This window comes from Cebus imitator, unplaced genomic scaffold, assembly GCF_001604975.1.
Source record: "Cebus imitator isolate Cc_AM_T3 unplaced genomic scaffold, Cebus_imitator-1.0 Scaffold1, whole genome shotgun sequence".
NCBI classification, from domain to species: Eukaryota; Metazoa; Chordata; class Mammalia; order Primates; family Cebidae; genus Cebus; species Cebus imitator.
This window is the reverse complement of record NW_016107316.1, coordinates 2,247,270-2,258,777: the sequence shown is the minus strand read 5'-3', so window position 1 is coordinate 2,258,777 and position 11,508 is coordinate 2,247,270. Positions and strand designations below refer to the sequence as shown.

The 11,508-nt window shown below is 50.6% G+C and overlaps 1 protein-coding gene and 1 non-coding gene across 4 annotated transcripts; both read left to right on the top strand.

Moving 5' to 3' along the window:
• The first annotated feature begins 824 nt into the window (after window positions 1-824).
• ODC1 (ornithine decarboxylase 1) lies at window positions 825-8,606 on the top strand. 3 transcript variants are annotated; one of them, XM_037737269.1, is made up of 11 exons: window positions 825-1,268; window positions 3,826-3,935; window positions 4,041-4,159; window positions 4,448-4,618; window positions 4,830-5,002; window positions 5,266-5,400; window positions 5,531-5,612; window positions 5,789-5,872; window positions 6,882-7,157; window positions 7,244-7,458; window positions 8,109-8,606. In XM_037737269.1, exons 3-11 carry the CDS (start codon window positions 4,058-4,060, stop codon window positions 8,251-8,253), a joined length of 1,383 nt encoding a protein of 460 aa, XP_037593197.1. In that variant the 5' UTR covers window positions 825-1,268; window positions 3,826-3,935; window positions 4,041-4,057; the 3' UTR covers window positions 8,254-8,606. The 3 variants fall into 3 exon arrangements, with proteins under 3 accessions (XP_037593197.1, XP_017380984.1, XP_017380993.1); XM_017525495.1 differs by having other exon boundaries at window positions 4,445-4,618; XM_017525504.2 differs by having other exon boundaries at window positions 909-989; window positions 4,445-4,618.
• Window positions 2,524-2,659, top strand: LOC119471048. Its single transcript, XR_005200040.1, has one exon. It is a non-coding gene; the product is annotated as a small nucleolar RNA SNORA42/SNORA80 family (small nucleolar RNA).
• Window positions 8,607-11,508: the final 2,902 nt, after the last annotated feature.

Here is an 11,508-nt window from a genome sequence, read left to right as displayed (position 1 = left end):
AAAAAAAAAAAAGCCTTCCCAGTTCAAGTCCAGAGCCTGCAAGTTGCGGGCATTCCAGCGTGGCCTGGGGTGAGCGGCAGTCCACCTCCAGAGGCGTCCCCTGGCGCTCCCAGGGACTCGAATTTCCCACGTGGCCTTTTCCCTTATGTATTCACTGTTTAGATGTTTTTGGTCCAGGCATTTTGGGGCTTCTGTAACTCTCAGAGCGCGCCAGAGAGCCGCCCTTAAAGATGCCTCGTTACTAAAGAGCTCTATCCAGTAGAGCGGAGGGTACAGTGGGCGGCTTTGGGGGCTCAGGACCTGGCTCCCCTCACGCCCCTGGGTGGGTCCAGGCTTCACTGGAGAAACTACCTCCGTAGGCCAGGCCGCTTCTCGTTACAGGACACCTTGATGTTACAAAGACGAGACTTCCAGCGCGGGGGCGTGAAGGCGACTGCCAGCCCTGCCCCCGCCGTGCTGGCGACCCCCAGACGCCACTTCCCTCCCGCGCCTCTGCTCCCTCGCTGGTGGGAGCCGAGCGGCACCGGGAGAACTCCCAGGTCCCTCGCACCGGAGCGGCGGGCGGCAGGGTCCAGAATCCGCCGGGCGGGGCCCACGTGGCCAGCACACTCGTCCTCGGCTCGCGATTTCCCTTTTCCGCCCTCGGGCACAAGGCACTGAAGGCCAGGTGGAAGCACAACTCTGGACGGGCAGGTTCCGCCATTCGGCTACCGCGGCACCAGGGCCTGAGGCGTCGTGCGCGTGCGCGGACCAGCTCCTAGCGGGCGCGGCCGCCGCAGGGCGGGGAGGGGTGGTGTCGCCGCGGGGTGGGGAAGGCGGGGCGCGAGGCCGGGGGCGGAGGACACGCGTGCGGCGGGCGGCGCTGGGAGGCGCTGACGTTGGCCCGCTCGCGCCCCCAGCTCAACGCGGGCCCGGGTTGGCCACCGCCGAGCCCCCGCTCCTCCCCCGGCGGCGTCCCGGCCGGAACCGATCGAGGCTGGTTTGAGCTGGTGAGTCTCCATGGCGACCCGCCGGCGCTATAAGTAGGGAGCGGCGCGCCGTGGGGCTTTGTCAGTCCCTCCCGTGGCCGCTGCCGCTGCAGCCACCGCCGGCCGCCCCTCTGCCTGCAGCTCCGGCGCCACCTTGGGCCGGCGTCTCCGGCGGGCGGGAGCCAGGCGCTGACGGGCGCGGCGGGGGCGGCCGAGCGCTCCTGCTCCTGCGGCTGCGGCTTCTGCTCCGGCGACTGCGCTTCCACATGGGGCTGGCCCGCGGCGCCCGGGCGCTCTGAGGTGAGGGCAGGCTGGTCGCGGAGACAGGGAGGTTGCGAGGGCGGGAGCCGGGGCGGGCGGCGGGCCCCGGGCACGTGTGCGGCGCGCCTCGCCGGCTTGCGGAGACACGTGGTCGCCGGGCGGGCTGCAACCTTTGGGCGCCGCTTCCTTCGGGCCCGGGGGTTTCCCGCGGCGGGATGGGGGTACTCTCGGCGCCGCGTCCTGCCCGCGTCTTCCCAGCCAGAGGCTGGAGAGGCTTGGCGGAGAGGCTTGGCGGAGACCCTTCCGGAGACCTCAGTCCCGGCTCCAGCCTCTTCCCCAACCCGTCGGCGGCCGCCCGCGGGCCCGGGAGCCGTTGGGGAGGCCCTGGCGGGCGCGCGGCAAGTGCAGGGGCGCAGGGCCCGGGCTCACCTTCGTGCAGAGGAGCCGGGCCCCAGTCTTGGCACCTTCAGTTTCCGTCTGGTTTTTCGCTGTGTGTACAGAGCAGATGACACCAATTTGGAAACCCGCGGGAGTGGGTAGAGCTAAGACAGTCTTGTAGCTGTGATATTAGATGCTCAGCCAGCCATGACTTAGAGGTATTTATTTAAGGACTCCAAATGACTAGGTAATTTCGGAAAAGCTCGGCGGGGGTGAACGGATGGTGCACCGGGGAGCTAGCCCTAAGGTTTTCGGAAAAGGCTGATTGTGCTGTTTGAGAAGCCGAAAATAATTGGTGAAAGTGTAGAAGTCAGAACCTCCCAGGAATAAGTCTGGAGAGGACAAAGAATGTGTTGGCTGAGTTTGTTTAAACATAAAATTGGGCCGACTTTAATGACTTGTGAAATGTTTTCAGAATTTGTTTGAATGAGCCCATTACCCGCTTGTGCTAATTGAGTCACCATTTTAAATAACTTAGCCGTTACAGAAAGACCAAAAGGTGTTCTTCAGTAAGATATATTGAAGTAAGTTACTTAAGTAAGGCTCTAAAAGACACAGAAAAGAAAAAAAAAAAAGCGTTGCATATTAAAAAGAAATTAAAACTTTTCCAGTTTAGGCCAGAACATTGCCTTAAAAATATTTAACAAGGCCTTAATTGGTCCACTCTGTGACTGTGTGAGCCTATTAAATTGTAAATATTCTTTATATAAACAAAAATATATAACCATCTCTATAACAAAAACGATTTTGCTAGTGTTAACTCTCTTGCCTTCTCCGAAAGGTGATTTAGGCAACTTACCAGGTTGACAATGCCAAAAAGTCACATTAGATAGAGCTTTAAAGGAACTTCTGCGATGCATGGGTTTGGATTTATGACAGACCCGCCCCCCTGGGCCTGTCATAGTAACCCATGCCAGAGCAAACTGTGTCCCCAAACCATTGCCTGGCCTCTGTGCCCGTAGGCTGCTGGCACTGAAGTGGCTTGCACAGTGGAAAAGAAGAAAGCTCTACTCTACCTGGCAGAAATTTTTAAAGGTTAACATAAATAATTTTAAGAAAACGGGTTCACAAGTGTCACATTTCATGAAAGCCAAAGACAGGGGCTTTTATTGTTACTAGCATGATGTTCTTGCTTATTTTTCTCATTGGTGCAGTTAGCCCAAATTATTCTCATGGGATTATATCTCATAGCTAAGCAAATATGAGAGTGCCTATAAGGACAGTTGGCACTCCTGGAACTACTGACCTTGGTAGGCAACACTGGTTTAAGGATACTGAGTTCTGATCGGGTAACAGCAACTGCAATACAATGTGATGAGTTGACTTGAAGATTAGTTTTGTAGAAGTATATACCCAGCTAATATATCAAAATTAGCTCGTAAAATCTCAAATGCTCCAGACATTTCCATGATGCCTGTTGATCAGTAAAAATCATCCTAAGACTTAGTGGAAGTAGAAAATAGCAAGGTGATTGTATGACTGTGTATAAAGGCTGTAATGTAATCCCAGCACTTTGGAGTCCCAGGTGGGTGGATCACCTGAGGTCAGGAGTTGGAGACCAGCTGGACAATATGGCAAAACCCCCGTCACTACTAAAAACACAAAAATTAGCCGGCATGGTGGCAGGCACCTGTAATCCCAGCTACCCGGGAGGGTAAGGCAGGAGAATCACTTGAATCCAGGAGGCGGAGGTTGCTGTGAGCCAAGATCACCACTGCACTTTAGCCCGGGTGACAGTGTGAGACTCCGTCTCAAAAAATAAAATTAAAAAGTAATAAAAAAGGCTGTAGTGCTATTTTAAGTTGCTAAAGAACTGAAACCTCTGAAATAAAGCAGACCATTATAAAACTTTTTTCCATATCAGTGAGCTAAGTGCAGATAAGCTTTTGAAACTTGCATTCGACATTTTTTTGGTAACATAGTTGAAATGCTTAGTGTGCCGCCTTGGAAAAACCTGGTATTGGATTTGTGGTGTCCTTACACTACCAAGGTTTATGGAATTACGTGCCTTATACCTAGTAATAATTGGGATGACCAGGCCAGTGAGTGACTGGTTCATATCTGGAGCATGATTAGCGCTGTGTGCTCGGCAGGTTCTGCATCTTCGACTTGATAGGTTCCTGAGGTAGACAGCAAATTCTGTGTTTTTATGTCTCAGATTGTCACTGCTGCTCCAAGGGCACGCGCAGAGGGATTTGGAGTTCCTAGAGAGTTGTCTTTGTGAGAAGCTGGAAATACTTCTTTCAAATCCATCTCTTAGTTTTCCATGTAAGTATTCCGTTTACATTTGTGTTGCAGGCTGATCTTAAGGATTGTATTGCTAAGACTTCTGAGTGAATTTCTCCCCTCTATTTGCATTTTGTTGCATTTCAGAGGAACATCAAGAAATCATGAACAACTTTAGCAATAAAGAGTTTGACTGCCACTTCCTTGATGAAGGTTTTACTGCCAAGGACATTCTGGACCAAAAAATTAATGAAGTTTCTGCTTCTGTAAGTATATGAGGCCCATGCTGGCAGTGCAGCTGAGAGTACCAGGCAAGTGGAAAGCTTTGGCAAGGTCTAAGGAAGAGCAGTGAGGCTTACATGTCTTGTTAGGGAATGTAGAAATTAATTCACTGGTGGTGAAATAATAATGATAATGGCGGTACTCGTATCAGTGGCTAGATTCAAAAGAGCAGGATTCATTGTGACTGATGGGAGAGAGAAGGTCGCTGGCTGTCGGTGTGGTATGTGGTAAGGCTGCTAGTGAGTCACTTGTGACCACTCTTGTTTCAGGATGATAAGGATGCCTTCTATGTCGCAGACCTGGGAGACATTCTAAAGAAACATCTAAGGTGGTTAAAAGCCCTCCCTCGTGTGACTCCCTTTTATGCAGTCAAATGTAATGATAGCAGAGCCATCGTGAAGACCCTCGCTGCTATTGGGACAGGGTTCGACTGTGCTAGCAAGGTAAGCAAAAGCAGCAGCTCTCAAAAGCAGTTGTATAAAATGGTCCTTGTATTCCCCACAGGGCAGATACAAGTTGCGGTTTTTGGGCAATAAATGCTCACTAAAGGGAGGTGGCGGTGGGCCGGGGCACACGACAACTTCCCATGTTTTTCTGTTTATTCCACCTGTTAGCCGCACATGGATAGCATGACACACCATTCTTCTTTTTCAGACTGAAATACAGTTGGTGCAGAGTCTGGGGGTGCCTCCAGAGAGGATCATCTATGCAAACCCTTGTAAACAAGTATCTCAGATTAAGTACGCTGCTAATAATGAAGTCCAGATGATGACTTTTGATAGTGAAGTTGAGTTGATGAAAGTTGCCAGGGCACATCCAAAAGCAAAGTGAGTTATTCCCCTATCCGAGGGCAAGATTGGGGGCATAAGATACGTAGATTCTTATCAAACAAATTTAAATTTCTGATGATTGTATTTCTATACTTTAGTAGAAAGTAGTTAACCCTCTATTGAGTCATGAAGCTTGATTATCAGACTCAAGCTACAGAATATATCAGCGACAGTATTTAGAACAAGACTGTTTGTATATTCATTGCGGCTGTCACTGAACATCTGTCATGAGACATTTGCTACACTTTGCTTGCTTGTAGGTTGGTTTTGCGGATTGCTACTGATGATTCCAAAGCGATCTGTCGTCTCAGTGTTAAATTCGGTGCCACACTCAAAGCCAGCAGGCTCCTTTTGGAACGGGCGAAAGAGCTAAATATCGATGTCATTGGTGTCAGGTGAGATCTTGGTGGCGTGGCTAGAGGCCAAGATATTAAACAGTTCAAGTTTTACAGGCTTTCTCCCAGTGTTTGTTGTTATTTTAAGAAATACTAAGCCACAGTGTCTTCGTCTCTTTATTTACCCCAGCTTCCACGTAGGAAGCGGCTGTACCGATCCCGAGACCTTTGTGCAGGCAATCACTGATGCCCGCTGTGTGTTTGACATGGCGGTGAGTATATGGGACCCAGTTAGGGAAGGGTGGGGCACAACTGACAATAACTAGTCTTAATTCTAGAGTTAACTTTTTGTGGCAATCTGTCCTGTATTACATGGGTTTAAACCTATCTGCGGCATACGTTTTTGTTACTAGCTGTGGATGTGGCTGACTTATTTTCTTGATCCTAGGCTGAGGTTGGTTTCAGTATGCATCTGCTTGATATTGGTGGTGGCTTTCCTGGATCTGAGGATGTGAAGCTTAAGTTTGAAGAGGTAATTTAGAACAAAACTGTAATACACAGTAGCTGTTTTAGCAAATTCCTTTTTGGAATATTTCAAAATTTAAGTTTCTTAACAAATACCTAAATGGGCTGAAGTGTCTTGGAGTGGTATTTTGAGTGATTTCTCTGTGCTATCTAGCATTGCACTTAATAGCATTTGGTTTTCTAAAGAGCGAATCAGCTTTCCCAGAAGCCTTGGATAATTGGTTACATTGGAAATTGTGGCTCACACCTGTAATCCAGCACTTGGGGAGGCTGAGATGGGAGGATCACTTGAACCCAGGAGTTTGAGACCAGTCTGGGCAACACAGGGAGACCGTGTCTCTACAAAAAATTTAAACATTAGCTGGGTGTAGTGGCAGCGGGCACCTGTAAATCCCAGCTACTTAGGAGGCTGAGGTGGGAGGATCACTTCAGCCCAGGAGGTTGAGGCTGCAGTGAGGCATGATCATGCCACTGCACTCAGCCTAGGTGACAGAGTTAAGACCCTGTCTCCAAAAAAAGATGAAAAATGTTGCTGTGGTCTTCCTAGAGTGTGCTGAGTGCAGCAGTCATGACCCCAGTGTGCTTTGCTAGACCTGTGCTTTCTCGCCTCAAAATATTTGAAATGTTTAGTCACTTAGGAAGTTAAGCCATTATATTGGTGCTTGAATTGATAAAATACATCCACATGGTTTGTTAAAATTATGATGTAGGCAGAATAGGGTTTTTATCCCGTTGGCATATATTTGTTAAATAAAAATATTTTGACATCTTGACACCTTCCTAGATAGTAATTTGTTGTGTACTATTCTTTGACAAGATCATACCCATAGCACCTTAAAAGAGAGAGAGCAGGTGCCTGGGGCCTGGTTTTCAGGGAGGTGTTTTTCTGCTTTTGTTACGTAGTGATAAACTGCCTGCTGCTGCCTGGTCTCATGTCATTCCACAAGGTCCTGTGATGTTCTTCCCCATGTGAATTCCCCACCATGAAATGCCACTGTTCTCTGTTTTACCCTCAGATCACCAGTGTAATCAACCCAGCGTTGGACAAATATTTTCCGTCAGACTCTGGAGTGAGAATCATAGCTGAGCCCGGCAGATACTATGTTGCATCAGCTTTCACGCTTGCAGTTAATATCATTGCCAAGAAAATTGTATTAAAGGAACAGACTGGGTCTGATGATGAAGATGAGTCGAGTGAACAGACGTTTATGTATTACGTGAATGACGGCGTCTATGGATCATTTAATTGCATACTGTATGATCATGCACATGTAAAACCCCTTCTGCAAAAGGTAACTTCTGAGCATACTGTATAAAACAATTAAGATAACTGGTCACAAGTATAATTAAGTAGTATTTTCTCTCTCTCTCTCTATAGAGACCTAAACCAGATGAGAAGTATTATTCATCCAGCATATGGGGACCAACGTGTGATGGCCTCGATCGGATTGTTGAGCGCTGTGACCTGCCTGAAATGCATGTGGGTGATTGGATGCTCTTTGAAAATATGGGCGCTTACACTGTTGCTGCCGCGTCTACTTTCAATGGCTTCCAGAGGCCGACAATCTACTATGTGATGTCAGGGCGTGCGTGGTAAGTAAGCCTGGCGTGGTGATGGGGCTGCCAAGAATAGGTACCTTTTTGGGTGTGTGCCTCTTGTCTAGATGAATAAGAAATTGCCTTGCCTAAGATTAAATACGAATGGATATTTTTCCAAGAAAAGTTTTAGAAAAGACTGATGAGGATATTTCTATATATAACTGGAATATATTTAAGTTAACGCCATGTATCTTGTGGTTTCCTTATTACCAAAATGGTAATTCCGAAGAAACGCTTACTTGAGAAATACATTGAATTGGCCAGGTATGGTGGCTCACACCTGAAATCACAACACTTTGGGAGATCAAGGCAGGCGGATCACTTGAGCCCAGGAGTTCAAGATCAGCCTGGGCAACATAGTGAGACCCTGTCTCTACAAAAAATTAAATTAGTCGGGCATGGTAGTGGGCACCTGTAGTCCCAGCTATTTGGGAGGCTGAGGTGGGAGGATTGCTTGAGGCTGGGAGGTTGAGGCTGCAGCGAGCTATGATGGCACCGTTGTATTCATTCCAGCCTGGGTAACAGAGAAATCCTATCTCAAAAAAAAAAAACAACATTGAATTGTTTGCTGATGGGAAGTCAATACTCTCATGCCCAGTTAGGAGTGAGTCAGCGTTTTTAATATGCTACTTTTTCTCTCTCAGGCGACTCATGCAGAAAATCCAGAAGCCCAATTTCCCACCCGAAGTAGAGGAACAGGACGTCAGCACCCTGCCTGTTTCTTGTGCTTGGGAGAGTGGGATGGAACGCCACCCAGCAGCTTGTGCTTCAGCTAGCATTAACGTGTAGATACCACTCTTGTAGCTGTTAACTGCAAGTTTAGCTTGAATTAGAGGATTTGGGAGGACCATTTAACTTAATTACTGCTAGTTTTGAAATGTCTTTGTAAGGGTAGGGTCTGCTCCATGCGGCCACACAGAAGACTAGGATATGGGTCACACTTATCTGTGTTCCTATGGAAACTATTTGAATATTTGTTTTATATGGATTTTTATTCACTCTTCAGACACGCTACTTCAGAGTGCTCCTCAGCTGCTGAGCAAGCGTTTGTAGCTTGTACAGTGGCAGAATGGGCCAAAAGCTTAGGGCTGTGACCTGTTTTTAAAATAAAGCATCTTGAAATAAATAGACATTGGGTCGTTTTTACAGTGTGTTCATTCCAGGTGGTTCACAAGTTCCATATACCTCCCTCTGGATTCTCGGAGAACAGTGAGTGGGTCCGCCTACACGCAGGTAGAAGCCCCATCCTTCCGTGTGCACGGTGCACATCTGCTCAGCCCAGCCAAAATGTCCAGAGTTGGCTGTGAACCTGGTGTGCAGAGCCCCTGGTGGTGGGACCTACGTAGGTGGGCCTCTCCTGTCCAGGCCAGTGCCCAGGGAGGTTTGGGAGGCCCTTTGAGCCTGGCCTGCAGAGACTATCTGTGTCCACCTTCACACCCATGAGAAATTAGGAATATATATAATCAAAGCTGAAGAGATGGACTCCTGCCTTTCTCCAAAACCACCTTCCCCTGAGCCCTGAGTTGCAGAGTAGACAGCAGCCCTCCTGTCACCGCAAGTTATGTCATGTGGCTGCCGAGTTAGCCCAGGGCTTGGCTCATCACCAGCTCTGGTCTCCTGGGTCAGAGTTGCCAAAACAGGTTTTTCACGAGCCAGAGGTTGGTTCCGACGAGCTGGAAAGAGCGCTGTAGTCCACAGCCCTGGCTTCTGGGAGTCTGAGAAGTCGGATGCCGGTGTGTTGGGGTAACTCTGAGCTCCCCAACGAGGGCAGTTCCCCAGGATTGAACCCATTATATTAAAAATAGTTGGCGCTATGTACTATATGCCAAGAAATTTGAGCTAGACACCAAGGTAAATTAGGTCTTCCATCTTAAAAGGGAAGAAATTCCCAAGATGCACCCTCTTGGATGGGGCCTGCCCTTCCCAGGCCTCGCTCGGCTTTTTTTTTTCCACACATCAATAGAAGATTCCTTGTGAATCAGCTTGAAGTCACATCCCCAACAGTGACCTCTTCAGCTGGGGACCACAAATCTCTTGCAGGTTCCCTCCTTACTAGGTTTTCCTAAGTAATTCGAAGTGTTTGAGGAGTCCCCTCCGCTGTTAGGGGCTTTTCTGCCTGTCACCGTGTACCCTCTTTGGCATGGGCCTCCCTGATGCTGGGTCTGGGGGTTTGCTGTGCACCCTCTCTGGGCCCGGCTGGAGAACTGTTCCTGAAGGCAAGAGTCAGCCCATTCCAATAGGACTCTGTGCCCACCCGAGAGTCCTGAGAAGCCTCAGTGTCGGGCAGGGAGGGGCAAGTGGGGGGCTCTGCCCTCTCGTGCGTCACCCAATCTCACCCATCGGGTTTCAAGGTAGGGCATCACTTGGAGAAAAGGCTTTTCTGAGTTCTCCCAGCTCTTTTACAGACTAGATGAAGCCCAGAGAGGCCAAGTGACTCGTCCAAAGTGAGTCAGTGAGTTGGGAGGAGGGGGGGGAGTCCTCAGGGCCCTGCCTCGCTGGCCAGGCTCTGCTCTTGGTATCTCGCTGAGCAATGACTGGAATGAGCCATCTTTCTCTCACCAAGGGTGATATGCTCCCAGCCCTTGTCTGCCAATCCTATTCCCTGTCAGGGTGGCAGAGGCGTCCCCAAGCACCCTTGGCTCCAGAATATCAGAGTGTGGCTCCCTGGCTTGTCAAGGAGGGTTACCAAATTCAGCACAAATATAAGATACTGCATGGGACATATGTCAGCTGCAAAACTGCTTCTTGATGTGAAATTCAAGTGTACCTGGGTGGGTGCCCTGTGTTGCATCTGGCATTCCTATCTGGCAGTAAGGCCTCTGGTCCTGGGTACTGGCAGCCTGGCCTCAGTTTCTGTGTGCTGTGTGGCCCACAACAAGTCAGGGGCTCCTGTAGGCCTTAGCATCCTCCTCTGTCATCAAATGTGACCCAGAACAGAAAGCTTTTCTCGAAAGCAGGCGCAAGCAGTTCCTGGGACCAGCACACCCAATCCCTGGACGGCCCTCCCGGCTATGGCCACCAGGGGGCAGAAGCACCCCACAGTGACAGCGCAGTTGGGATGGGACAAGGTTGTCAAGTCCTCGGCCACTGGGCAAACACTGACAGCTCGACTGTCACAGGGTCGTGAGACTGGAGTGTAGCCTCGACCCGGAGCTCCCGGCTCAGCCACACCAGGGTACCAGGGGCTTTGAGGAGGGGCTCCAGGCAGCCCCATTCCCCACCAGACCACTCCCCTGACCCCCAAAATGCTTCCTAAGGGCCCCCAGGTGAAGCCCCCAGCCCAACCCCTGCCCCCACCACCCCATGTTGTAGAACCAGCCGTGTGAACAGCTGGTGGGGCCCTGCAGCATTGGTCCTGGCTGCTCCTTGCCTGTCCCTACAGTGGCCCCATCACCTCTGAGGTGTTCCCAATTCTCCCCTTTGCCCACCAGTGCCTGGTGACCCCACCCGGCCTCCCCTGACCACCCCTCATGGCACGCTGAGTGGGTGGAGGGCAGATCTTCCCTGCCCGCCCCTCCTGCGGGGCTGGTGCCTGGCCCCTGTCCCTGAGCCAGAGGCAGAGCCCACAAGAGGCTGCCCGAGTCACCCTCACCATCTCCACGCCGTCCTGGCTCCATACTCTGCCACCCCCACTGGGGTGCCTGACCCTAGCCCTGGGGCCCCCACCTCCGGAGGTCCCCAGGAAGCTCGGGGTCAAGTCCTGCCCCTAAGGACCCTTGCCATCCCCCAAGACCCTGAACTCCCTCCCTCTGCCCCCTGGCAGGCAGGATCAAGCCCGCACCCCTGATTCCCCCTGCCACATGGTTTACAGGTGAAGACAGTGCGTGTCCAGCGCCAGGTGGCTCATTCGAGGTGGAGCTGGGACTTGCTCCTGGGTCTCAGTGTGTGTCCAGGGGACAGGCTCCTCCATTTCCAGCTGCATGAAAATGGGGCAGAGCCACCGCTGACCCTTCTCCATTCATCCACTCATTCCTGAGCAGGGCTCCAGAGCGGAGGCAACCAGAGTGATTTGATGAGGTCACCGAAGGCTTCCTGGAGGAGGGG